Here is a 27,932-nt window from a genome sequence, read left to right on the forward strand (position 1 = left end):
GATCTTACTCCCCTCTCCGCCCCCAGGGTGGCAGGGTGAGCCGTGTCCCCACTGTCTGGCCATCCCTCCGAGAGCATTGGCTCAGGCAGCAGCGGGTGATGGGGAGAGCTCGCCCCCAGCCCTCCTCCTTGGGAGCTGGCAGCGCTAAGGGACAGAATGGCTGGGGAGAGTGCTGGGTTCCCCAGGCTCGACTCTCCTCCCTACCCCAAGAAGCCCTTTGAAAGGTTTTCCTGGCAGAGTTTAAAGCTTCAATTCATTCAGCTGGCTGGCATGAGGCCCGGATGAGGGGATGCTGGGAAGGCCCCAGTCCCACATCCCAGCCCTCACCTTAGTCGTCCCCACTTTCTGGGGACCCCGGCTGGCAGGCCTCCCCCTGTTCTCTCTCATCCATTAGCACCCGCCCTCCTTCCCCTTGGGAACCCAGGTATCCTGCCCCTTTCCCGTGGAGCAGATGGCCACCCCAGAGGCTCAGGCTTGCTAAATCAGACATTTAAATCCCATAATCCTTGGTGAGAGGCTGAGAGGGGGCAGAAGCCCAATCCTAGAAGCAGGAGCAGAAGACCTTCTGCCAGCCCTGGCAGGAGAGGAGAGGGGGACAGTTGGTTCCCGAGTTATGAATGGAGTCACCCCTTCCCTTATTGTCATGCAGCCTGCGGACTGACCCAGTCTCCAGGCTTTGTTCTCCTCCCGGAACCCGGGCGCTGGGCCCCCCAAACATGCTCCCTGAAGACTCAGGTGGCTGCCTCCCAAACGCACCCCATTCTTCACCCCCTGCACTGTGGGCCCCAGGCACCCTGCACTGGCACCGATCTCTCAGACACACAGGTGGTAGCAAAGTTTTATTGTAAAATAAGAAATCAATATAAAAATGGGATATAAAAAGGGAAGAGGAGGGGTGCGGGTGACAAATGCAGATGTGCCCTGCAGAGTACAAGAGAAATCTGCCTGAGCATTTGGGGGAAATAAAACAGATCTCGGTAGATACATCAGGGATGGAATCCTCCAGGATGTGGGATAGGGTGAGATTTCCCCTTGGGTGCTGAGGTTCACCAAGAGGTTAGATAGGATTTGGCAGGGCCAGGAGCGAAGGGACTTGGAAATTCCTTCCCCTTACCCAGCCATCCAGTCATAGAAACTATCAAATCATCCACCAAGGGGGACACAGAACCAGCACCCACAAAGGCACTAAGTCCCAGACATCATGTAATAAAAAGATGGTTTGGGGGTCAGACATACATTATTTCATTAACCCTCACAACAAACTCCGTGAGGTAGGTATGATTATCAGCATTTTATAAATGTGGACAATCAAGTTCGGAGAAACTCAACAACTTCAGATAGCTCCCCTGGCTAGTATGGTGGAGAACTGGGCTTCCAACCCAGTGTATGGCTGGTTATAAAATGTTCCTCACATGCAGGAACGTTTTCCTACCTCTCTCAAATTCTCCCCACAGTAAAAACCTTAAAAGCTAAGCTGGAAGGCCCCAGCTACCTCCCCAAAAAACCACGAGTGCAGGCCAGCCTCTTTAGCAGAGCCCCAGGCCAAGCAAACGGAAGAATTCCAGGGTGTTTCTGAGGCACACCTGCACCAAGCAGAGGTTTAAGCACCTGAGATCCAAAAAATGGCAGGGAAGGGGGGAACGAGGGTAGGGGTGTCAACAGGGGACAGGAAGCAGGAGATGTCAGTCTGAGTCAGGCCCTTCTCTCTTGAACATCAGTTTTTTATGGCGGGAGGGAGACTGCCCCTTCTTAGACTTCAGGTGGCTGTGAGGAGAGAGGGGGAGGGGAGATGACATCATCTGACTGAGAAGCTCTGGGCCCCTCTTCCTGGACCTGGGCTTTGAAGGGCCTGAGGCGGGAGCAAGGAGAACTTAAGTTAAAATGGTCGCCACCAACGGCAGACGTGCTGACTGAGCACCTTGGGGTACTTGTGGGTATTAACCTCTCAGTCTTCCCTTATCCCATTTGACAAATGAGGAAACTGAGCCTGGGAAGGGAAGTAACAAGGCCACACGGGACTCCTCAGTACTTTGCAGGGCGGAGGATCTGACCCCAAACTCTGACACGGTTGTCCTACACTCCCACGGTTATCAGTCCCCTATTTGAGACCCTAGCTCTGAGGGTCTAGGGGTTGTTAGAAATGGCAAAGAAATATCCATGCCCCTGGACCCCCGGGAGGCAGGTAAGTAGAGGAAGACTAAAGAATGTTTGGGCAGGGCTGGGACCCAATGGCAGGGTCCCAGCCTTTTACCTTGAAGGCAGGATTAGAATGGAATCCCATGGCTTTCCAACACAGGAGGGCAGGGGAGGGGACCCGGGTCACTCACCTAGAGTGAGCCCTGCTCTCCCCGGGCTCCTTTCCAGCCTGAGCATCCTTCAGCTCCAAGGCCTCATTCAGCTCTCGGAACATCTCAAAGCGTTCACGCCCACGGATCTGTGGCAGGGAAGGACGGGGATAAAGGAGTATTAGGCAAAATCATAGAAACCGTTTTTATGCTCTCTTTAACAATTTTCTTTTTGGAAGAGGCTTCTTCAAAATGTGTGTTAAGGTACAAGCTGGCATTTGAAGTTAGGCACAACCAGCAGCCATTGTCTCAAGGCACCACTGCCCCCGATGGCAAATGTCCTAAATACAGGCAAAGCAGTCAAGAAGACAATAGCATTTGGAGTGCTAGACTTGAAACTTAAACCTGTCAACCCAGTAATATTAACTACAAGAGTCAAGGCCACGGACAGAGGAAAGGATGGCTAGAGAAACTGGGCTTAACCTCCCATCTGCTACATTTATATTTTTTCTCCCCTTATCCAACCCCCACTGAGTGGTGGCAAGAGCCTGCATCTCTCTCTCCCAGACTTGGTACCTGGAGAGTGAAATATTCTCCATCCAGTGGTTTCTTCTTTTGCGGTGGAGAGGAGCTGGTGCTGGTAGGCAGTGCTGGAAAATAGGCAAGGAAGGGCGAGAAAAGAGTGAATCTTGGGCAGAACTGCACCCTCTCTGCCTCCTCTGGTCCTGCCTGCTTACCTCGCTTAGCGCTCCCAGGGGGCGGCTCAGGGCCAGACTGCCCCTTCTTGTGGAAATTTTCTTCCTCTGTGCGGCGGTCTCTCCCAGGACAGGCACAAACACGCACCTCAAAGCTGTTCCGTCCCAGCAGATTACCACTACCCAGGTAAGAAGAGGGAAGCAGAAGGCAGTAAGGAAGGTGGGCCCCGCCTCCCTGTTCTCCCGTAAACGAGGCCCCACCTACTCCCAACCACCCCCATCCTACATGGAGCCTAAGGTCCAGCTCCAGGAAGATCGAGAAGCCACAGGCTACAGAGATCCCAAAGCCGGAGAAAAGAGAACTGGGAGGGAGCAGCAGAGGAAGTCTACCAAGCGGATGCAGTGAGAGGGGAAGATGGCTGGTAGCACGGGAGAAAGTGGTGAAGGGCAGAGCCCAGGGGACAGAGACAGGCGGAGGTTAGGGAGGAGCATGCCAGCGTGGAGGGCGGTGTGTTGTCCCTACCCGGAGTCTTCCAGTGTGATGATGGTGAGGATGGGCCGCCGGTTCATGCCCCCCATGCAGGAGCTGTTACACATGAAGTTGTAGTGGATGGTGGTACAGTCAGAGCCAACCTGGGAGAGAGCACAGGCCCCAGGTGAGGCTACGCAGCCCCGGGGAGGCTGTTAGCCTTTGTGAGCCTCGGTTTCCTCAGCTGTGGAAGGGGAATAACCCGCCTGCTCTGCACACCTCACCGGGTTGTGGGAGATCAAGGAAGGAGAAAGCCCTCCATCTCCCACCTGGATGGTCACTGACAAACCCTTCTGGCCCCCTTCCCCCAGAGACCCCAGTGGCCAAACCAGACCTCGGGCGGCTCGTAGGGCACCACCACGCTGTGTCGAAAAGTGTTTCTGTCGTCCAAATACTCAGCACGTAAATTCCCTTCCACCCGGATGAGATGCTGAGGAGGGGCCAGACCTGAGAGCAATCAGGGAGGAATTAGGGGTTTGGGGGCTCCGGGCACCAGCCTTGCCCATCCACAGCCCCCCGCTGCTCACCGTCGCTATAGTCAGAGCAGCGCTCGTGGTGGGGACAGCGCCTCACAACCTCCGTCATGTACTCTGACTTCTTGTAGATGGCCATGGCGCGGACCCGGGTGCCAGGCGGGGGTGGTGAGCTGACCCACAGCTGCACCGGGCAGGTCTTGGCCAGCTGGCAAAACAGCTTGTTGAGGGCAGGGGAATACTGGAGGAGAAGAAGGAAGAAGAATGAATGGAAGGTCAGGGGACAAGTACCTAGGGGTCAAATGAACAAACACTGCATAAGTACCGACTGGAAGCCATGTCCTGTGCGGGGAGGGTAGCTAGAGATGGCACGGTCGGGCGTCTACATCCCAGAAGCTTACTTACAAAAGCCAAAGAATGAATGAGAGTGAAAAAAAAAGAAAAAAAGAATGGCCTCACGACAGATGCTGAGAATGTGATGGGAAGGATGAAAACCCAAGGTCAAGGGGGGAAATGCAACTTTGGGACTGGGGTCAAAGGTCATAGACTAACTAGGTAAAATGTAAAAAGACTGACAAAAAGCCAAAGGCTGAAGTGGAACCCTAGAGTTCCGCACAGACAAACCCTGGGGCACAGGGGCCAGGCATCGAATTGTCACAGGGAAGCCAGCCCCTCAGGGCCACTAACCGTGCAGGTTACAGACTTGGCAGTTCCAGAATGTAGGAAACCTAGACGGAACCCATAGCTGCCAGGGTAGGTCTTCTGGGAAGGGACAAAGGACGACAGGGGCCAGGAGGTGGCTGGTGCTGGGGCGGCTGGGGCGGGGGCAGCTGGCGCAGTAGGCTCAGGCATCTGGGGGGCTTCATCTGGACGTTCATCCAGCCAGTTTGCGACGTCTTCTGGGGACAGCAGCAGGTCATCCACGGCCGGGGAGAGCTCAGAGGACTGTGGACGGGAGAAACGAGAGTCAGAAGGCCAGGTTCTCAGCCCCCAGCTCTGCAGCCCCTGGGCCCTTCTCGCACCCCAGTCCTTACCAGAAGGTTGTTTTCAGGAAGCCTGAAAAACAAGAGCAGAACGTCAGTACTGGTTTTTGCTTCCCACAGGTCTCTACTTAGGGGACTGGGGACTCAGGTGGGGCAGGGTTATTAGAGGCTGAGCAGTGAATCTGCCCCTCCCTCCAGACCTCCACTTACAGTTTCCACAAGTCTGAAAACGTCTCCTGACTCAGAGGGGGCTCCACGCCGAGTTCTGCCTGTGACTCCTCCATTACAGCTCCCTGGGAGGCAGTGTGGCCACTGGGGGGAGAGAGGCGAGGATCCAGCGTGAGACATACCCAGCCCAGGGTCACCTCGCCCTGAGGCGAGAGGGAGCCCCGCGCGCAGACCACGCCAGGGTGCTGAGGATCCGCTACGGGGGCAGGACTCCCCCACAGCCCAGGCTGCGGCCTGCCCCACTCCTCACCACGCAGAGAGGGACTTCCAACCCTCCCACCACTGAATCCAGAAGCCTTCCTCAGTGTCTACCTATGTCTGCCCTCCTTTGTGGTAATAAGGATGAAGTAACTCTCAGCCCACTCCCTCCATCTGGGGGAAGATACCTCCCTTGACCCCCCACCCCATTCCCCACCTGCTCCCTTGGGACAGCTCCTCACCCCTGGCTTACAAATCCCTCAGGACCCAGGCCCTGCCCACCTCTTTGATCTTATCTCCTAGCACCCTCTCCTTTCTCTGATGCTTAAGCTCCACTGGCTGCCCTGGTACCAGAAAGGTTGGGGACTGCTGCTCTACTGGAATATAAACTTCCGCAGGGCAGGGAGGTTGTCTTGTTCACCAGTTATCAGCACAATGCCTTGCACCTGGTTGGGCTCAATAACTGGGGTGAATAAGTGATTCGTCGTACCCGGGCCATGAGCTGGTTATGAGTGGTCAAGGGAGCAAGGGGGACAGAGGGGTGGCTGCAGTCTGGGCCACGGCCCTGTCACCATCATCTCATCTCTCAGGCCAGCTTTCAAATGGTTTCATCATGCCCTCTTTCTTTTTTTTGGTCCCCAGTTCATTTCCCCATATATTTATTCTCGGATTAGTGATTTTTGAACAGGTGTTCATCTCTTTAGAAATACCTGTGCCATGACCGCAGAGTACTCAGATTTCTTTTTGGCATTTGGTGGCACATGATGGGGAAAGTGACGAGGTGTATGACAGGAGAGGTACAAGGTGAACCTTAGAGTAAGTAAGACTTTATGCACAGTTCTTTTTTTTTTCTCATGTGTGAATTCTTTTTCTTTTTTTCACACACACACACTGTATTTTATTTTTACAAGAGATAAATAGACTGACACCAAGCATTGTAAATGGATGACCACAACAAAAGCAACAATGATTGCAATTACCAAACACGAAACACACTCATACTATGTCATAATATTGACATTCAGTCCAGTAATGCGCCACTGTAACAGCTCCTTTACTTTGCAGTGAAAATTGATTTGTATATTTTTTGCCTCTGAGTCCTTGTGGAATTTTTTTTTTATTCAAAGAGAAAGTCACAAAAATTATAATCATCCTCATCAGTTCACTCAGTCCCATGCAATTAATTTTTTTTTCATCTTGATCTTTTGTTAGCACCATGCCCTCTTTCTTGATGCCAAATTTGTCATCAGTTTTGCTCAGAAACATGCCCACTGAAAAAGTCCCTGTTCAGTACATTTTTCCTGCTGTCTCAATGGCACTGACAAACACCTCCCGCACCACGCCTCCCCAAGCAAGCAGCTCTTTTCTAATCTCCCTTAAGGTTCACCTGCACCTTTATGTTGATACAGAACCTGCTTTCTTGTGTATTTAGAGTGTGCAAAATCCTTTCACGTGGGTTACCTTATCTGTCCCAATAACCACACCTGCCTCTTGACAGGTGAGAAAGTCTCACAGAGGTTAAGTGACCAGCCGACAACACAGACAGGTGAGTGAATGAGCTTTTATGAAAAATGACTGTTCAAAGGTCTAGGATTAAGAGGCTTACTTCATTACAGACTAACCTGCAGAGCTCTCATTTGTAATCAGTTAAGTCTGGAGGTGCAGATTTTAGCTGATGAAAGTCCGCCAACTGAGAGGTTGGCAAAGGGCCTCTTATCATAGCTCCCAAAGCTGATGGGGGATGGACTATGGAGGAAGGCAAGAGAGGACAGCAGCGGGACCCCAAACATTTGCCTTGGGGGGAAGGACAAGGGTTCCCCCTGGATCGATGATCAAAATAACTTCGAGACTTTTATGGAAGGGAGGCTCGTGTCAACAGAGATGGGGCTCAGAAGTCAAAAGCCCTTGGTTTGATGTTGTATTGTCACTTAAATTTGCTGCATGACCTCACTTATCTTAAAGCTCCCATGGCAAATGTGGCAGAGCATGGGCTCTGGAGGCAGACAGGCTAGGCCTGCATCCCAAGCTCACCATCTAATAGCTGTGTAACTTTGGGAGGTTGCTTAGCCTCTCTGTGCCTTAGTGTCCTTTGCTCTAAAATAGGGCCCCACTTGTTATGGGAAATATAAAGAGTTGAGAAAAGCACCTAGCACTTAGAGCTCAATAAATGCTTCTCTTTATATGATTATTCCAATTTTATTTGTTCTATATTACTGTTGGAGAGTGAGAGCTTTGTGATTGCGAGGGGGTGGGGCTTTTGTGGTCCTGCCTGCATTCATGCTAGTTCCCCTCCTTCAGGCAACTCTGTTTAGTAAACGTGCCAGGAGGAGCTGTCCTGGGATGGTGGGCCAAGGTCTCAGTCCCACTGCAGGGAGACAGCCCCATGGACATAGGAGGTCTCCCTCTCTCAGACCTCGGCAACAACTGAATTCTCAATGTTTCTTTCTCTAGGAAACCTCTTCAGAGCAGGTACTTCCCATGGGTATGAGCATCAGGGGATCACGATGGTTGTGCGGAGGCAGAACATTTACACTGGAAGCCCTGGTGGGAAGGTGATAAACTCAGCTGGGACTCAAAGGAGGGGCAGGCCTGATGCCATCATAACAGTGGCCTATCATAACAATGGCGGCTGTTTATATAGACCTTATCTGGATCCACTTCTTTCAGTGGCTAATCTCATTAATCCTCTCAAAAAGCCAGTAAGGTAGGTGCTATCATCAGAAGAGAGGAACTGAGGTTAAAGGAATTACCCAGGCTCAGAAAGCTCCCAAGGGACAGGGCCAGGGATTTGAACCTGGGCTGTCTGAAGCCACACCCAAGCTCTAAATAATTATGCTCCTCTGGCTCCACCCAGAGTCTGATGTAAAAAAAAGTTTTGGCTGAAAGCTATGTGATTGGGAAAAAAAAAAAAAAAAAATTTGATTCTGGGAAGAAATAAGGCAGCGTCTGGTAAAACTGAAAACACATACATTTTACTACTCCGCAAAACCACTTCTAGGTGGACGCCCTAGAAAAGTGGTTGCAGGGGGGCGACAGAAGGAGTCTTGCACAAAAATATTCATGTCATTGTTCCTAATGGCAGGTGACAAGAAACAACCTTACTATCTATCAATAGGAAATAGGTAAATGAAACATGGTGTATTCATTACAGTGGTTTAGGGAAATGAATTATCTGTATATGTAATCCAATACAGCTCAGAAACATGTTGGGTGAAAATACAATTTGCAAGAAAAAAGCAAAACACAGTAATTTGGTTCATGGAATTTAAAAATATAAAATGAGGGACTTCCCTGGTGGTCCAGCGGTTAGGATTCCGGGCTTCCACTGCAGGGGGCACAGGTTTGATCCCTGGTCGGGGAACTAAGATCCGGCATGCTGCGTGGCAGCGCAGGGGGAAAAAACCAAAACAATATATATATACATATATATAGAAATATGAATATATATAATGACTATTGCTTATAAACGTGTATGTAAAAGTATGAAAGACAAGCAAGAAGAATAAAAATTCACAAAATCTATGATAGTGATGGTCTCAGGGAGAGGGGGATGTATGTTTAGGGTACTGAGGGTAGAGTCAAAGGGGGTTTTAGCTTTATTAACAAAGAAAAATTTAAAAAGATGGTATCCATACATTACTTGTGTAATTAAAATATGGACAAAAATAAGACAGAATGTTAAGTGTTAAAATTATTTGGTGGGGATATGTGTTATGTTACTTTTGTACCTGTATTTTTCCAAAATAAAAAATATCTAAAAAAGAAAAATAAATAGAAATTATTTATTTCTAAAATTTTAACCATATAAAAAGGTAAACAGAAAAATGTCCCAAGTACCCATCACACAGCTTCAAGAATAACATTCTTCAACATTCTTCAACATTCTGCCTTTATTGTCTCATCTATACCTCTAGCCACTCCCCACAACACCACAAATGTTTTTGAGGTAAAACTTACATAGGTTGAAATGGCATCATACTATTTTGATCACAAAACTTGACAAATTTTGATACAGATCTGTAACCCACCCCTACCAAGACAAAGATGTTGTGTTCTCTGAAAGTTTTATGTTCAGGTCTATTAACCATGTCAAATTAACTGTTGTGTATGGTGTGAGGTAGAGGTCAAAATCCATTTTTCTGCTTCAGTTGTTTCAGCACTGTTTGTTGAAAGGCTTTCCTTTCCCCACTGATTCACTTCGGTGCCTTTAGAAAATCATTTGACTATATTTATGTCTTTTCCCATACTCTATTCATTGGTTGTTGTCCTACTGTAGCTTTACAGTAATCTTTTTTTTTAAATTATTTATTTATTTTTGTTTTTTAAAATTTTATTTATTTATTTATTTATTTATTTTTAATTTATGGCTATGTTGGGTCTTCGTTTCTGTGCGAGGGCTTTCTCTAGTTGTGGCAAGTGGGAGCCACTCTTCATCGCGGTGCGCGGGCCTCTCACTATCGCGGCCTCTCTTGTTGCGGAGCACAGGCTCCAGACGCGCAGGCTCAGTAGTTGTGGCTCACGGACCCAGTTGCTCCGCGGCATGTGGGATCTTCCCAGACCAGGGCTCGAAACCCGTGTCCTCTGCATTGGCAGGCGGATTCTCAACCACTGCGCCACCAGGGAAGCCCTACAGTAATCGTGATATCAGGTATTTTAAGACCTCCAACTTTGTACCACTGTTTCATTTCGGAATCAGCTTGTCAATTTCTACAAACAATGTTTTAAATCATTGAGTTAAATCATTCTGAAGAGTACAGACACCTTAACACCAATAAGTGTTCTAATCCACGAATACGGTATCTCTCCGTTATTTAAATCTTCCTAAATCCTCTCAGCAGTATTTTGCAGTTTTCAATATGGAGCTCTTGTCCATCTTTTGTTAAATTTATCCCTGAGTATGCCATGTTTTTGACTTTGGATTCAAGGTTGCTATTATATAAAAATACAATGTATGTATATTGCCTTTGAAACTTGTAACTTTGCTACAATCACTTATTAGTCCTCACAGTGTGAAAATGAATTTTCTATTAGGACTTCTTGTGTACACAATCATACCATCTGTGAATAAAGCAATTTTATTTCTTCTTTTCGAATTGTTATGTTTATTTCTTTCTCTTGCCTGGTTAAGACCTCTAATTTACAATGCTGAAGAGGCCAGAGTCAAATCTTTTTCTAGCTCCTGATCTTAGAGGAAAATCATTCACTCTAGTCTGTCACTATTAGGTATGTTGTTAATGGTAACTTGATTGGGGGTGCACTTTACCAGACTGAGGAAGTTTCCTTTCCTAGTTTGCTGGGAGGTTGGTTTTTCTTTTAAAATCACAAACAGGTGTTGCATACTGTCAACAGCATTTTATGCATCTATTGAAGTTGATCATAGGATTTTTACCCTTTAATCTGTTAATGTGGCAAATTACACTGATTGATTTTTTTTTTTTTTGATTGATTTTTGAATGTTAAATCAACGTTGCAGTCCAGGGATAAACTCTACTTGGGGACGATATATTTATCATTTTTATATATTACTAAGTGTGATTTGCTAAAGTTTGTCAGGTTTTTTCATATATATGCTGACAGCATTATGCTGGCCTCATAAAATGAGTTGGGCAATGTTACTTCCTCTATATTCTGAAAGAGTTTATGTGAGATTGGTTTTGTTTCTTCCTCAAGTATCTGAAGTGAAGAACAAAGGATAGGAAATACCACTAAGACTGCAGATTTAAACCCAAATGTAACAATAATTGCATTAAATGTAAATGGACCAAGCACTCCAATTAAAGCAATTCAGTGGGGAAAGGAAGGCTATTTCAACAAGTGGAGCTAGAACAACTGGATATCCATAAGAAACAATAAAACAGAACCTTGACCTCACATCATGAAAAATTCTTAATCAGTTAATTAATTATGGCTCACAGACCTAAGTGTAAAACCTAAAATTAGAAGGTTCTAGAATAAAATATATCAGCAACTATAAGAGAATATCTTCATGACCTTGGTCTAAGATTTCCTAAACAGGTCACAGCAACCACTTAAAAGAAAAAAGAATCTTCTGTTCCTCTTAAGAGCTGTTAAACAAACAAGCCAGCAACAGGTCAGGAGAAAATACATGTATCTGACAAAAGATACACTCTTCCTATCCAGAATGTACACATAACTTCAACACCTCAACAACACAAAAAGCAAATACACCAATTTTAAAAATGGGGAAAAGACTTCAACAGTCTCTTCATATATAACACAGAAATGGCCAATAAGCACATGCAAACTGTTGAACATAGTTAACAGAGAACTGCAAAATAAAACCACAATGATGTGCCACATTAGAGAGACTGACAAACCAAACCTGAGACAGGATATATCCTGCTGGTGGGAGTGTAAAACGGTACAACCACTTTGAATAATTAGAACTTTTTAATAGAATTAAAAAAACATATAGATCTACTCCTCACTCTATGACCCAACAATTCCACTCCTAAGTATTTATCCAAGAAACAAAAAAACATGACTACAAAAATAATTGTACAAGAATGCTGATAGCAGCTTTATTCAAAATAATCTCAAATGGGAAACAACTCAAAGGCCATCAAAAGGAGAATGGATAAACAATCGATGGTTTATTCATTCAGAGGAATAGATTAAAATAAAAAGGAGCAAAATACTGATACACTGATACATGCAATAAAATGGGTGAATTTCACAGATATTATGCTGAAGGAAAGCAGCCCGACAGAAAGGAGCACAAACTGTACGATTACATTTATAAGAAGTTCTCCAACAGGCAAAAATAATCCATGGTGACACAAATCAAAATAAAGGTGGGGGTCAAAGATAGGGAAGAAGCAAGAGAAACTTGTACTCCGATAGGCGGCGGGTGTAAATGCTACCCCCAATTTAGAAAAAAGCACGCAAGTACAGCGCACAGTGTCTGGTTCGTAGCAGGTGCGTGGTGGGTGACCGCGCCCTAAACGATGAAAATGCGGGAAAAATGGATACGGGTCAGACTTCGCGCGGGGTCCGCCGCCTCCCGCAGGCCAGAACTAGCCGGGACTGGAGAGCTGCACAGAAGACCTCGGGCCCCGCCCCTCTCCAAGCCCCGCCCCTTCCGCTTCAAGACGTTCACTCTGCGTCCGAAATGGGAATGGTTCAGCCCAAAGCCGATTACAGAAGAAATTGTTTCTCCGCCACAAACAAACGACCCATCGTTACACTCTTTTATCGTTTAATGCTCAGATGTACCCATTCTCGAAAATACCCAGGGTCTGCCCTCAGACACTGCCGTCCCACGCAATGGTAGCGTCCGCCCGGTTAGCAGTCGACCGGGATGGAGCACACCATTCAAAGAGGGGGGAGGGATTGAGGTTTGCATGAAAACGAATACCTCTTCCTTTCCAAAAGCGGTAGCTAAGTAGTCCAGGAGGGAAAAAAAAAAAAAAAAGTAAACGGGGTTAACAGCCTCCCTCCGCAAGCAATAGGAACTAGTCTAAAAGACCTTTTCTCTTTCTACTTCCCTCACATAGGGTGAATAGTGGTCTGTTCCGAAAAAAGAAACCGGAAATGCTCCTGCAAGTGGCAGAAATGTAAATGTAGAGTCAAACAATAACAGGACTCCCGGGCCTCTCAGGCCGGGTTAGTTCTGCCGGGCTTCGCGGGCAAATCTCTCATTTAGCACGTCCCACTTCCACGACTGACAGTCTTTAACCGGATTTTCTCCTTATAGCGGAGCCGCGGGCAATTTGGAAAGATCACTCCAGGAAGGACAAAGATCCGGAAGTTATGGGACCTTAGCAGCTTGGCCTTCCCGGATCACCCCGAATAACCACTTCGGAATGGAGCCCGAGGTTCCACTGGGATGCCATACGCTCTAAAATCCCGAGCCACGAATCCCCAAAGTTCCGAGATCCGAAAGTCTCAGACCCTGATGCTTTGTGCGTCTTATTTCGGAATCCCCCACACCCTGGGATGGGGTGGTGGTGGTTGGAAGAACCCCTTAGGCCGGCTCAAGTTTCCCCAAAGCCCCACTCCCCCGCCCAAGTGTTCAGCTTGGAGTTCGGTTGGTCCTAACATCCCCATCATCTACACTCGGGCCTCCCAACATTGCATTCCTCTGTTGGTGCCGCTAGCCAAGCTTGCATTCCCCCCCAAAATCTCTAAATCCCCAGTGCCCCGCCCCCAGCCCCCTCTATTCCCCCGAGCTGAAAATACACGGAGTCGAGAGCCCGTGACTCACAGAGGACACATGAGGCTCAGTCAAGAGCTTACCCGAAGCTCAGGGGAGCGTGTCACCGTCCTGGGATGCACGCTCCGAGGCTGGACGCCAGGTGACCCCGGACCCAAGCTACTACCTGCGGCCAGGATGGTGGCTCTGGACTTTTGAAGAGCTCAAAACTTTTAGCGCCAGTCCGGAGCACGTGGGAGGGGAAAATCCCAATCCCAGCAACCCTCGCGAGGCTCCTGGCACAAAGCTGGACAGTCGCCATGACAAGTAAGGGCAAGCAATTCCCCTGCGGGCGGAGACGATGGGAACTGAGATTAGGAGAGGAGGGTGCGGGGAGAGTCAGGATTCTCTCAGTATTGGTACTGTAGCTACTGAGAATTTGGGGTGGGGAAGTTCGACGAGCCAGAGCCGTGAGGGCAGAATTGGTGGAAACCATTTTGGTAGAATTCTGCTACTGTGTCAAATATGAAGGTGAAAGGAAGAAAGCCTGTGCACTTGTCATTCCCTCTGCCTGGAACACTCCTCTTCCTAGATAGCTGGATAGTTTTTACTCAACAGCTAAAATGTCACCTTTTAGGAAGGCTTTCCTTAATGTTCCAATATAAGGTATACCCGCAGATACGCTATATTACACCATCTTGTTTAATTTCCTTTACAGCCCCTATTACTTTCTGAAATGATTTGTTCCTTGCCTTGAATACACAGCAACCTAAGCCTTAGGAGGGCAGAGACCTTGTCTACTATCTTATTCATTGTTGTATTTCCCAGTGCCTAGTACAGTACTGGGTAGCAAGTAAGAGTTCAGTAATAAATATTTATTGAATGAATGAAAAGAGACGGAGGTCTGAAGAATTTAGCGAATGAGATGCAAAAGAGGCTTAAAACCTGTAAAATCAAACATAGCGCTAGCGCCCTCTGCAGGTGGGGGAGAGGAGTAGGTGCTTTAAGAATGATCGCGGAAGACCGCAGGGGGAGCTCAGGCACTTCTCGCCGAGGCAGAAGCCTTTGGACTACAACTCCCAGCAGCCACTAGGAGCCCCAGGGCTTGATGGGAACAGTAACCCGTGACTTGTTACGTCCCTACCCTGTCCCTCCGTGGGTCGCCGGCGGAGTCTGATCCGGGATGCGGAGGTCCAATGGAAAGGTGTGTCCAAATCCCGCGAGAACAGGTGGCTCGTAGCGACCGAGCTGGCTGAAGCGCGCCGTGCTTTCTAACGTTGCTGTTCCGCAGTTCTCTTGGCCTTCTGCCCCCTCCCGGGGGAAGAAGGAAGGCACTGGTGGGTTTCTCCAGTTCTGCATCCCGATCCGTGCGAACTTTGAAGCAGTCTCGGCCGTTCCGCGGGCCCGGCAGCTGGTAGCCCGCGGGAAGAGGGCTGCCTGGCCGCGGCCAATGTCTGCCGCGCTTTCTCTGCAGTATGAAGACACCGGAGGCGCCACTGTTATCTCCGGACTGCCTTCCTTCAGACCGGGTCCCAGCTCCAGCCCCTCTCTCTCCTCAGGCTTCCCCGATGGATAAAAATACGGACCCTGAACTGATGCCACCGACACCCGATGGCGATGATCCGCCCGGGGTGTCCCCAGATCCCATGGCTGTCTCAGCTGTGTCCCAGGAGCTGGAGGAGGGGGACCCAGCTTCTCTCTCCATTCCCCTGGAAACAGGGTTTGGTATTCCTAGTGGGTTGAGCCCTCGAGTCGAAGAGCAAGAACTTTATGAAAATGTGAGCCTTCCTGCAGAAGAAACGAACAGGCCAGAGTTGGGGCCCGGAGAAGACGTGGAAGGTGTGTCTGAGGAACCCGCTCCGGAGGATGAGGGATACACGTAAGTGGTGATACCGGTTGGCTCAGGAATCTGTGGAGATTGGAAGTGTGAGATATATTTTATCCGCCAGTCCTCAGCCCCACTTCTCCAGGCCCATTTCCACTTTGCTTTGGTGAACCCAGGTTTGTTGTTCCCCCATCTTCCTTCCAGCGTCTGGAACTACAGCTTCTCCCAGGTACCTCGGTTTCTCAGCGGTTCCTGGTCAGAGTTCAGCACCCAACCTGAGAACTTCTTGAAAGGCTGTAAGTGGTAAGTAAGCATAATGGGGCAGGGAGATAATCACGCTCAGGATTTCCACCTTAAAACACCCCAGTTATCTGGGAGAAGGATCCACCATGGTGGGAGAAGGAGTAAGAATTCCTCTGGATTGAGTTTAAATTTCATTTATGATTGTGTGTCTTCTACTTTCTCAAGGTCTTGGGGGTGCTTACCTATCCCAGAGGTCAGCTCAGCCCTAGTTCTACACGTGGGAAATACAGGTCTGTCCAGCTTTCTAACTCTTTCCTACTCCTAGGGCCCCTGATGGTTCCTGCATCTTGACCAATAGTGCTGATAACATCCTGCGGATTTATAACCTGCCCGCAGAGCTGTACAATGAGGGGGAGCAGCTGGAATATGCAGAAATGGTAAGGGTAGGGGCTAACTCTGCCCCTTCATCAGACACTGCGCATTTAATTCCTTCCTGTAGACGGAGAAAGTACAGTCCACATGTTCCTGTTCACAGGCAGGACATTTCTTCACCACGAGGTTCCACAGGTAGCATTTTCTACCCTGAATTCTGAAGTCATTTAAAGAGGTGTTTGTCCTTCTTTAGTTAGGAATATGTGTTTTCCGTAAAAGAGTAGTGGATTTCTCACGGTGGTTTTTAATTGACTTACAGGTATTTATTGAATGACTACCAGTGTGTCACTGTGTTTGGTGTTGGGATAAAGTAATGAATGTGACAGATGAAGAGCTGCTTTGCTTTCTTGTATGGGACATAGACAACAAACGTAAACCAATAAATAACCAAGTTCATTACAGATTATAATAAAGGCTACGAAAGAAATCAACAGAATGAGGAGAGACTAACTAGAGGATGCCGCTTTAGATAAAACGGTCAGGGAGGGGCTCTCTGAAAAAGAGACATTTGAGCTGAGACCTGAAGGATGATGAGATCAGTCACGTGAAGAGTTGTAAAAAGAGCGTTCCAGGAAGAGGCAAAGATGCTACAAAGACCCAGAGCTGGGGAAGAGCTTTGTGTGTTCAAGGAACAGAAAGAAAGCCAGTGTGCCTGGACCAAGGCCAGTGAGGGGGAAAGTGTGGTGAGGGTGGAGAGGTGGCTGGCAGCCACATCTTGTCAGATCTTGTGGGAAGGGCATTTGGAGTGTTTTTGGGGAAGCCGTGGGAGAGATTTTAAAAGAGAAGAGCGAAATGATGGCTGAATTTTAGAGAATAGATTGTGAGTGGGCAAGAGTGGAGACTCATTAGGAGACATTTATCATGGTCCAGGCGAGAAATGATGTTGGCTTGTGCTAGGGTGGTATCAGGCGAGATAGATGTGGGTGGATTTGAAGTATATTTCATAGGACTTGGAAGTCAATTGGGTGGATGGGGATACCGTTTACTCAGAGAATATGAAGAGGTATTGGGACAGAAGTCAAGGGTTTTTAGGTACTTTATTTTTTTTAGTTTTTAAAAATAAATTTATTTATTTATTATAAATAAATAAATAAATTTATTTATTTATTTATTTTTTGGCTGCATTGGGTCTTCGTTGCTGTGCATGGGCTTTTCTCTAATCGCGATGAGTGAGGGCTACTCTTCATTGTGGTGGCTTCTCTTGTCGCAGAGCACAGGCTCTACGCACACAGGCTTCAGTAGTTGTGGCACGTGGGCTCAGTAGTTGTGGCTCGTGGGCTCTAGAGCACAGGCTCAGTAGTTTTGGCTCATGGGCTTAGTTGCTCCGCGGCATGTGAAATCTTCCCGGACCAGGGCTCAAACCCGGGTCTCCTGCATTGGCAGGTGGATTCTTAGCCACTGCGCCACCAGGGAAGTCTGAGCTTTTAGGTACTTTAAATATGAAATGTAAAGCTAAGGAGAGACTTTGAGAAGGGCGCTAGGGGTATACTTTGGAAGCAGGAGAGCATGTCGATGGTATCTTGTGTCTTGAGAACGGAGTCAATCTTAAGAGAGAGTGTAGATGGAGAAAGCTCAAGCAGAGCCTGGAATACTCCAGCACATGGAGGTGAGTGCAGGAGAAATTATAAAAGTGGAGGCAAAGAGTCATGTCTCATACTGTTGAGAGTGAGGGCAAATTTAGAGAATGACCCAAGAAGACATAGTGACCTTGACGAGAGCGCTTTCAGAGAAGTGCGGGAGGCAGAAGGTGATTAGGGTAGGAGGAAGAGAGAATTCTTTGGAAGTGTTTTCCTGTGAAAGGGAGCTGAGAAATGGAATGGTGACCGGAGGGAATGTGGGGCTAAAGAAGGGTGAACAAGATGCTTCTGTGAGGTCAGGATTACCCTGGAAGAGAGGGAGGAATTGCTGCTGTTGTCAGGGATGGTGACGAAGTCCCTGCATGGCTGGGTGAAGACAGGATCCAGAGCACATTGAAGGACTAGGCTTTGACAGGCGCAGAACCCTTCCTTGCCGTGGGAAGAAAGGCAGAGGATGCGTTCAGAGGCAGCTGTTTGGTCGTGGGAAGATTTGGGTGTCTCTGTGTCTTGGCTTCTCAGTGAAGCATAAAGGGGATGTTATCAGCTGAAGGCAGAGGGTTGTGGGGAGAGAGCAGAAGGTGTGAGATGATCGGTCCTGGGGAGAAGAAAATCAAAACCACCAAGGAATGCTTGGCATAGAGTAGCATTTGCTATTCTTTGCTCAGTGCCCACTAGAAATTTGTTGTCAACCATGTAAAGTGAGACCAGTTAGCATGGTTAGATGGTTAGCATCTTTCCCCAGTAAGTTGACTGTAGTTTCTTTGTTTGTAAGATGAGGATGATAATAAGAGCACCCACCTCATAGAGTTGTGGCGAGGATTAAAAGAATTAGGGTAGGACTTCCCTGGCGGTCCAGTGTTTCAGACTCCATGCTTCCACTGCAGGAGGCACGGGTTGGATCCCTGGTGGGGGAACTAAGATCCTGCACCCTGTGTGGCACGGCCGGAAAAAAAAAAAGAATTAGGGTAAAGTGCTAAAAATAGTGCCTGGCATGTAGTCAGTGTTCAGTACAGGCTAGTAGTCCTTGGTGTTAGTTGGATGCAAGCACGGACTAGAAGGGAATAGAAGGTCTGGCTGGGGTTTGCCAGGAGAGAAAGACCAGGGGTTTTTCGAGAGTGTCTGCAGGGATACTTCGAGAGTGTCTGCAGGGGTACACCTGTTGTGCTTGACCAGAGTGTAAAGTGGGTGAGAAAATGGATTGTGAATGGGTTTCTGATGAAGCTGAACAATTGTGGTGGAAATGGCAGCGCAAGGGAGCTGGGTGGGTTGGAGATGGTGGTCAGAGATTGTGGTGATGACTCGACTGTGGGAGTGGGCGGCTGGTGTAGAGTGAGGGCCGCGGCCGTGGGTGCTAAGGAAGTCAAGGAATGGCAGAGGCCAGGGTGTTGGGTGTTTTTATTCATTCTTTCATTGATTCATTCATTCAACAAGTTTTCATTGAGCGCATTCTATGTGCCAGGCCTGTTTTAGCTGCTGGGGGTCAGTCAGGAATAAAACAGACAAAAGTCTGTGTCTTTGTGAAGCTTCTATTCTAGTGTGAGAAACAGGCAATAAAGAAATAACACAGTGAAATATATATCTGACAAGTACCATGGAGAACGATAAAGCAGAGAGGAGGACTGGGGGAATTCATTGCAATTTTAAATTTTAAATGTATTTATTTAGTTAGTTTTGGCTGTGTTGGGTCTTCGCCTCTGTGTGAGGGCTCTCTCCAGTTGCGGCGAGCGGGGGCCACCCTTCATGGCGGCGCACGGGCCTTTCACTGTCGTGGGCTGTCCCGCTGCGGAGCACAGGCTCCAGACACGCAGGCTCAGCAGATGCGGCGCACGGGCCTAGCTGCTCTGCGGCACGCGGGATCCTCCCAGACCAGGGCTCGAACCCGCGTCCCCTGCATTGGCAGGCAGATTCCCAACCACTGCGCCACCAGGGAAGCCCCATTGCAATTTTAAAAAGGGAGGTTGGGGACGTTCCCTGGCAGTCCAGTGGTTAGGATTTGGTGCTTTCACTGCCATGGCCCCGGGTTCAATCCCTGGTCGGGGAACTAAGATCCTGCAAACCGTGCGGTGCAGCCAAAAATAAAATAAAAATAAAAAGGGCGGTCGGAGAAGCCTTCACTATTCAGGTGACATTTGAGCAGAGACCTGAGGGAGTCAGGGAGTGAACCAACGTGATAGTTTGGGGAAGAATATGCTGGGCAGAGAGAACTGCAAGCTCAAAGTCCTGGTGGAAGTGCACGTCACCAAGAGTAACAGTATTTGTGTGGAGTGAGAGACTGAACCAGGAGATGAAAGTCTCAGTGAATGAGGGAGGGAGACAAAAACAGGTAGCTAGTGTGATGGCAGGAACTGCAGAGGAGGTGGAGTTTGGGGAGGTGAAAAGATTTGGAAATGACAGTAGGGAGCAAGGTTGACACCCACCCACCTCCTGTCCTTGAGGTTTGTACTGAGGAGGGGAGTGAGAATGAAAGACATTTCAGCCTGAGAAAGCCACAGCGTCGGGCAGGTCCAGGTGGGTGGACAGGGCATTCCGAGAAGATGCAAAGTAAGGGAGTTTGAAGATTCTAGAGTGGGAATTTCAGGGGCCAAGGGGTAAGGATTTGGGGGGCAGGGAGGAGTGTGGGATTGGGGCCGATCAGGGAGTGTGTTGGGCAGCGAGCAGGTGGTGGTGGTGAGACCAGATGGCCCAGAAGCCTGGGACTTCTGTAGTGCCTGAGGTTCGTGGGAGTGCGGGCCTTGATGGTGAAAGAAGGGTGCGTTCCGGGGATGGTCCTGAACGCCTGCCTAACCTGCATCTCTGTGAGATCGGAGGCTGCAGACATGTGAATTCTGTGTGCAAGCTGTAAGGCACTCCTAGCCCTGATTCCTGGAACAGAAACCAGTGGTGTCCAGAAACCAGGGCTGGGTGGGCGTGGCACAGCCATCCTGAAAGAGTTCAGGAGTAGGGATAGTTAGAGGAGACTGGAAATGTGAGAGTTCCAATATTTTTCGTACACATTCGTTTGAGAGAAATGAGAATGTTAAAAAGGGAAAAAGGTGGGAATTCTCTGGCGGTCCAGTGGTTAGGGATCGGTGCTCTCACTGCCGAGGGCCCAGGTTCAGTCCCTGGTCAGGGAACTAAGATCCCACAGGCCGCATGGTGTGGCTGAAAAAAAAAGGGAAAAAAGTCATTGTTACCTACCGCTCTACAAGATTCAGCCCTTTAAGTTTTTCTACATTCTTCCTCAGCTCTGTCGAAGTACTGGAGCTTTCTGTGTGGTTGTAACTCTTTGGTAGATGGTTTTGTACACTGTGTTTTTTCTTTTAACAATCATATCGTAAATGTTTTTCACGGTGCTCCAGTGTTCATAGTTATGTTTAATGGTGTATGGTATTTCATTGACTGCCTATGATAGTTTTCTTATCTGTTCACCTGTTTTGGACTTTTGGGTTGTTTCCAGGATTTTTATATCATAAATTATTTTCCAGTGAACATCTCCATGTGTTTTGATGGAGATTCTTCAGAGAATCAGAGAAATTTTACAAGTAAGAAACACCCTAGGTCAGAGAGAATCAATATCTTTTTTTTGTCTTGTGATACAGATAGTCAATTCCTTTTTGAAAGCTTTTTGTGCTGCTTATTCTTTTTTCAATTATTATTTCTGCTGTTGGCAATATGAGTGTACCAATTCTATCATAGCCTAAATACCTAAATATTCATTAGACATTTTCATTTTTAATGTCTGCAAGTTTAGTATGGAAATGGACAACATTTGTATAGGTGGGGAAACTGGGGGAGGATATTTTGGGGTATTTTCGTACATCTGTGTACTGCTTCTTCCCACCATAGTTTCCCAATTCCTCCCCTCCCTTCTCCACCTTTTCACAGAGCTTTCTGGACCTCCTGTTTCTAACTCCCCACTTCTTCCCTGAGTATTCTCTGTATCCCGTGGCTCTTGCCTGAGGCTTTCCCTTTCCTGTACCCTCTCTAGGAGAGACTGTGCATCCTCTGTGCCCTACATATCTCAGGTTGGGGAGGGAGTGTCCTCATTCCCAAATGCTATATCCAGACAATTGCTCTTTCACTTTGTAAAAACTTTTCCTTTGACGCTTATGCTGTCTGATTCTCCCTAACTCACCGAGGACATTGGCACCTCATAGCCTTCCTATGCACCCCAAGTCCTTCCACCATCTTGGTGACCTCAGGTATCCAAACCAGAAGCCAGGGTCTCCTCCTTTAATCTTCCTTTTCCCTAACCCCCACGTCCAATTAATTACCAAATCCCGTCAAGTTCTCATGATCTTCCTAATCTATCCACTTCACTTGACTGCCTCTGTTTTAATTCAAGGTGCTATTGTTTTGGGCCTTATGTTATTGGAACGGTCTTCTGTTTCCATGTTCGCATTAAAACATTTGACTGCTGATTGTACACTAGGTGTTGGGGAAACAGTGGTGAGCAAGACAGACATGATTCCTGCCTTCTCAGATGGGTAGGCTGTAGCGTGGAGGGCACAGAGGGCTCTTGGAACGTGGAGCAGGGCACCTGGCTCAGCTCGAGGGGTTGGGGAGGCTTCCCAGTGGAGGAAGTGTCTAAGAGACCCAAAGGATGACTAGGATTCAACCAGGAAGAGTCGCTGGAGGAAGTGAAGGAAGACTATTCCAGACTTGGAGACTAGTGTGCATGAAAGTGTGCAGTTCAGGAGTGTAGGGAGTTGGCACTTTCTAGGAACTGAGAGTCAGGATGATGGGATGTGGAGCTATTACAGGAGTGAATACAGGGATGAGGGATGAGCCTGGAAAGGTGGGTATGGGGTAGACGCCTGGTAAGGGAAGGCTTCATAGGAGATTGGGTTTTATACCGAGGGTTTTGGGGAGGCATTGTAATGTTTTAAGCAGGAGAGTGACGCTGTACAGGATTCCAGGAGCCTCAGTGTGGTTGCAGGGTGGAGAATGGAGGAGCAGATTGGAGTGTGGGGTGCAGGGAGGCTGGGGAAACGTGTAGAAATGCTAACAAGAAGGCAGTGGCTTCACGTGGGATTGAAGGCAAGGGGACAGGTTCAAGCGAACCTAGGAGGTGCAATTGGCAAGCTCTGGCCTTAGGTTGGACCAGGAGAGGAAAGGGAGTGAAGGGTAGTAGTAGTCAAGGTGCTCAGATTTCAGGCTTGAGAACTGGGTGGGGAGCCCAGGAGGAGCAGCAGGGTCACAGGCGGCAGGGGCTGGGTCTGTTCCAGGCAAACTGAGTTTGAGGACCCTGTGGGATGCCCCAGTGGAGCTTTCCCCCAGGCAGTCGGATGCAAGGGTTCAGGGTGGAGAAGTGGACCCTGCATTCACGGCTGGGTGACATCACCCCGAGGGCCAAAGGGGTGACGTCACCCCGCCAAAGGACTGGTATCCAATGATGTAAAGATTTCCTTCAAGTCACTAAGAAAAAAACAGCAACCTAGGAGAAAACTGAACAAAAACTATGAAAAGGTGCCCTTAAACACAAAAATGTCTAACTTCACTGGTTAGACATTGAGAAACGCCAGTTTATATCGTAATGAAATACCATTTCACAGCCTTTAAATTGAGAAAAATTTGAAAGTCTGACAACACCAAGAGGATGCAGAGCAACAGGCGCTCGTACACGCTGCTGGGGGGAGAGTAAATGTGGATGAGCGCTTTGGGAGAAACGTGACATTATCTAGTAGAGCTGGCAGAGCGCAGACTGTAGAGCCCAGTGATTCCCTCTTCAGCAGAAACTGCAGAGAAACCCTCCCACACGGGTACCAGAATGTTACAGCACACTAGCCGGAAATTGGGAAAACACCAGTGACTGTCAGTAGAGAGGGATGGGTGAGTGGAGTGCTGTACAGCAGGGAAGATGCATGAATTTGAGCTCAGTGTGTCACCGTAATCTCACGATCGCGGTGGAATGCATGCAGCTTGCTACCATTCCTGTTAAGTTTAACAGCACGCAAGACCATGGTATATATTGTGTTTTTCTCTGTCTGAATGTATTTCTAAAGAAATACACAAGAGTGATAAATTCAGGATGGTGTTTACCTCTGAGGGAGGGTTTCACTGGGAAGAGGTTTTAACTGTTTGGTAGAATATTTTGTTTCTTAAGCTACGTGGAGGACTCACAGGGTTTGTCTGGCTTTGTTTTAATACTTCTTTGCTTGTTTGAACTGTTCAATAATTTATTTTAGAGGATCAAATGGCACCTGGTAGGCACTCGGTAGATATTTGTATCATTGGTTGGTTCTTTGTTTCTGGGTTGGGATATTACTTGTTTCTTCCTCTCTAAGTGTTGAAAAAGCAAAAGGGTAAATCTGCATGGCTTTTGGTGGTCCAAGTCTGATGTTAAAGTCTGAGCTAAACCTTGAACTTTGAGATCAAGATCCTGTTCTTCATATTTACCCTGTCTGCCTTCTCCTGCCTGGTTAAGTGCCCACAGAGCATCTCCCTCTGCCATAAAACTGCTAGATTTCCAAGTGGGCCTCCTTTTCCCGCCAGTGACCCAGGCATCCCCGCATCTCTGTCCAGGCCCCCGTCCTTCGAATGGTGGAAGGCGACACCATCTATGATTACTGCTGGTATTCTCTGATGTCTTCAGCCCAACCAGACACCTCCTAGTAAGTGATGTCTTTCGCCTCCCCTCCTGGCCCTCCCATTTCAAGGAGACCCTCCACTGAGAGAGTCAGGGGCTGCCAGGGGTCTCGGGAGGAGGAAAGCTTGCTGTGCCCTTCAGATGTGAGCTGAGAGGGCCGGTCAGTTGGCTTCCTCCCCTTCCTTTGACAGCACTGGGGCCTCAGTGTCCGTGTCTCTCTCAGCGTGGCCAGCAGCAGCCGGGAGAACCCGATTCACATCTGGGATGCCTTCACTGGAGAGCTCCGGGCTTCCTTTCGCTCCTACAACCACCTGGTAGGGACCTCCCTGCCCAGCCCCAGGGCTCGTCCTGGCCCAGCTCTCCTTCCTTGAGAATGGCTGAGGCTCTTTGCTAGGCCTATTTCCAGCCCTTTCCCGCCCCCAGGACGAGCTGACGGCAGCCCACTCGCTCTGCTTCTCCCCGGATGGCTCCCAGCTCTTCTGTGGCTTCAACCGGACCGTGCGTATCTTCTCCACGTCCCGGCCCGGCCGCGACTGTGAGGTCCGAGCCACGTTTGGTAAGCAGTCTGTGCCTCCGAGGGAGGAGGAGAGAAAAGGGCCCAGCCACGTGCAGGGGGGCCTTGTGTGAGCCAGGGGTTCACGTGCGGGGGGGGGGAGGCGGGGGTCACATCATCCTCAGTACAGCCCTGTGGGGCAGGTTGGGCCCAGTGGGCAGGGAAGAAAACAGACTCAGGGAGGGGACGAAACTTTACCTCTGGGTAAAGAGCTGATTCACTCCTGAGCCCCCTGCCCTGTACCTTTTGGTCTCCAAGATCTTGGTATCTCCAGGAAACTGGAGGTGAAGCTGATTCCGTTTTCCTATAAGCCTTCAGCTTTCCAGCCCTTCAAGGAAAAACAGGTTTGAGAGGGAAGAAGTGGGGCTTGGGCCTTTAGGTCCTTTGCAGGGGATGGAAGGATCTAGGGAGCATCAGAGGTCTTCATCCTGCTTAAAACGAATGGGGTGGGGGAGGCACTGAGTCCAGCACATGGGCTCTGGGACGGGAGACAGAGGTGCACCTCTGATTAGCGTGGTTAATGCCAGGTGCTCTTGCCCTCTCCCCGACTTTGTTCCTTCCATTTCTAGCAAAAAAGCAGGGCCAGAGCGGCATCATCTCCTGCATAGCCTTCAGTCCAACCCAGCCCCTCTATGCCTGTGGCTCCTACGGGCGCTCCCTGGGTCTGTACACCTGGGATGATGGCTCCCCTCTTGCCTTGCTGGGAGGGCACCAAGGGGGAATCACCCACCTCTGTTTCCACCCCGATGGGAATCGCTTCTTTTCAGGAGCCCGTAAGGTAGGGATCATGTTCTGAGATCCCAAAGCAGGGGGGTAAAAGGCAGGAGTGGGGGTGTAGTCTGTGCTGTGTTGGGAGATGGGCATGGGAGAAAAAAATCAACCCAGCTAAAGGAGTGCTTATAAAACTGGAGGGAAGCAGGCATGTGTTGGGAGTGGGGGAGTGGAGGGTGGAAACGATTCTAGGCTCCTGTTCTTTGTCCTTAGGATGCCGAGCTTCTGTGCTGGGATCTCCGGCAGCCTGGGCGTCCACTGTGGTCCCTGAGTCGTGAAGTGACCACCAATCAGCGCATCTACTTTGATCTGGACCCGTGAGTGACTGTGGGTCCTTCCTGCCCAGGGCCTCGATGCCCCCAGGGATGCCAGAGCCCACCTGTAGGGTCCCAGCCCCTGACCGTGAAGGGTTGCTGCCCCAGGTGATGACTGCATGCCAGCAAGCCTCTCCTCTCTTCCCCAGGAGCGGGCAGTTCCTAGTGAGCGGCAGCACTAGTGGGGCTGTCTCTGTGTGGGACACCGGCGGGGCTGGGCATGAGGGGAAGCCGGAGCCAGTGCTGAGTTTCCTGCCCCAGAAGGACTGCACCAATGGAGTGAGGTCATAAGTTAATTCTACAGATTTTGGGGCTTGGGTTGGGGAGAAAGGTAAATCTCTGAGGGAGCAAGCATCCTGGCTCATGGTGCTGACTGGCGCCGCCCATCTCTCCCTACAGCCTGCACCCTAGTCTGCCTCTGCTGGCCACTGGCTCCGGTCAGCGTGTGTTTCCGGAGCCCACGGAGAGTGGGGACGAGGGGGAGGAGGAGGTGGACCTTCCCCTGCTCTCCATGCGCCACGTCCACCTTGAATGTCAGCTTCAGCTCTGGTGGTGTGGGGGCGGCCCGGATACCAGTGTCCCTGATGCTCACCAGGACGAGAAGGGACAGGGAGGGACAGAGGGAGGTGGGCGTGAGTTTATATAAAAAGGTTTTATATGATATTAGAGTCTTTGTGTCTGTTTGGGGAGGCAGATGACAGGAGATGGGGCCGGAAGGGGTACCACTGGGCTCCCTGGTCCAGCAGCAGTGGGGACTGGCATATTGTTCCTGAAACCAGGGTTGAGAGGTGGGACTAGGCGGGAACCAATGGGGCCGCTGAGCTTGGTGTGAAGTCAAGTAAGTGGGGGGTGGGGCTTCATGCCATTGACTGGCTGGTTGCTAGGCAACTTGGTAAACTGAAGGAGGGAACCTGTTTGAAATCTCACTCCCAAGGTGGGGGCAGCAGGGGTCAGGGTGAGTGTGGCGGAGCAGGAGTGGCAGGAGCTGTGTGTCAGACTGTTGGGTGTGACTGTGTGAGACTGTGCAGATGGTGACAGACAAGACACCCGCTCACTCCTGCTCAACACTATTTACCATCATCCAGCAGCAGAGGGACCATTAGTCAGCTCTGGGGGAAGGGGAGCAGGAGGGCTGCCTCCCCTCCCCTGGACTCCCCCAGGAGGCAGGTGACTGAGTAGCCAGAGTCAAGGGCACACATGAAGGAGTAAAGGTGCCGAGAAACACAGATGTCACATTCTGTATTCCCGTTAGCTGCAGGACAAGGGCGAGAGTCATTCAGTAGCTGTCGCTGGTCTGGTTTCTTCATTTATCTGCTCTGTCTTTTTGGGGGGTATGTTATTTCAAGCAGTGGCTCCCCCCCTCCCCCCACCTTGCCACACACTGAGAAGGGGGTCTCTGAAGAGATACTGTCAGCAGAGGATTTGATTCTGGACCTCACAACCTAAGGGAAGGGACTGGAGGCCTGTGACGACTAGAGAGGGGAGAGGAATGTCACCTCTGCCCAGAGGTGCTGAAAGCCAGGGTTCTTACACCCAAAAAGGCAAATCCTCCTCCCTTCCCCCAGGATAATTGGAAACAGCCCTTCCGGCTGCATGCGGGTTTTGGGTTGTAGGTTCTCCCTATCTCCCGGCCCCATTTCTCCCCACAACCATCTAAGAAGGGCCCAAGTTTACTCCCAGATCTCTTGCCTTTTGTCAACCTCCAGATAGCAGTAGACGGTCTAGGAGGCTGTGACGAAAGAGACCCCAGGAGTGGGAGCTCGGCAGCCTGGGTCTGGTTTCGGCTTTATCCCAGATTCCTCGTGTGACCTTGGGCAAGTCACGGGGCCTCTCTGAGCCTCAGTTTCTTCATCACTGCAACGGGGATCCTTAAGCTCTGCCCCTCCCACTTCACACAGGTAGTCAAGACGGTCAACTCAGCTCACTTTGTAAAGTGCGGAGCCTTCAAGGTTATTATTATTCTCTCCAGACCTCCCCGGAGCAGCGGTGTTGTTTTGGGATGGGGAAGGAGGGGGCTGCGGGAGCGAAAGGGACTGGGTTCCTCGGGGTGGAGAGGGCGAGAGCCTTTCTGGATTTGAGGGAGCGGAAGATTCCAACCGCTCG

At 49.4% G+C, this 27,932-nt stretch overlaps 2 protein-coding genes across 4 annotated transcripts; one reads left to right on the plus strand and one right to left on the minus strand.

Moving 5' to 3' along the window:
- Nucleotides 1-826: 826 nt before the first annotated feature.
- Nucleotides 827-13,812, minus strand: TP53 (tumor protein p53). The gene is made up of 11 exons (XM_036836670.1): nt 13,651-13,812; nt 5,176-5,277; nt 5,017-5,038; nt 4,670-4,927; nt 4,037-4,223; nt 3,844-3,956; nt 3,504-3,613; nt 3,023-3,159; nt 2,862-2,935; nt 2,328-2,434; nt 827-1,764 (listed from the first exon to the last, which is right to left on the minus strand). The coding sequence occupies exons 2-11, from the start codon at nt 5,247-5,249 to the stop codon at nt 1,683-1,685; spliced, it is 1,164 nt and encodes a 387-aa protein (XP_036692565.1). The 5' UTR covers nt 5,250-5,277; nt 13,651-13,812; the 3' UTR covers nt 827-1,682.
- Nucleotides 13,808-27,806, plus strand: WRAP53 (WD repeat containing antisense to TP53). Of its 3 annotated transcripts, XM_036836662.1 has the most exons (12): nt 13,808-13,873; nt 15,106-15,425; nt 15,576-15,674; nt 15,940-16,051; nt 24,128-24,216; nt 24,415-24,505; nt 24,615-24,747; nt 25,314-25,522; nt 25,729-25,832; nt 25,979-26,113; nt 26,229-26,455; nt 27,536-27,806. In XM_036836662.1, exons 2-12 carry the CDS (start codon nt 15,115-15,117, stop codon nt 27,562-27,564), a joined length of 1,539 nt encoding a protein of 512 aa, XP_036692557.1. In that variant the 5' UTR covers nt 13,808-13,873; nt 15,106-15,114; the 3' UTR covers nt 27,565-27,806. The 3 variants fall into 3 exon arrangements, with proteins under 3 accessions (XP_036692557.1, XP_036692555.1, XP_036692556.1); XM_036836660.1 differs by lacking the exon at nt 13,808-13,873 and having other exon boundaries at nt 14,718-15,425; nt 27,536-27,805; XM_036836661.1 differs by lacking the exons at nt 13,808-13,873; nt 27,536-27,806 and having other exon boundaries at nt 14,718-15,425; nt 26,229-26,490.
- Nucleotides 27,807-27,932: the final 126 nt, after the last annotated feature.

Source organism: Balaenoptera musculus, chromosome 20 (genome assembly GCF_009873245.2).
Source record: "Balaenoptera musculus isolate JJ_BM4_2016_0621 chromosome 20, mBalMus1.pri.v3, whole genome shotgun sequence".
NCBI lineage: Eukaryota > Metazoa > Chordata > Mammalia > Artiodactyla > Balaenopteridae > Balaenoptera > Balaenoptera musculus.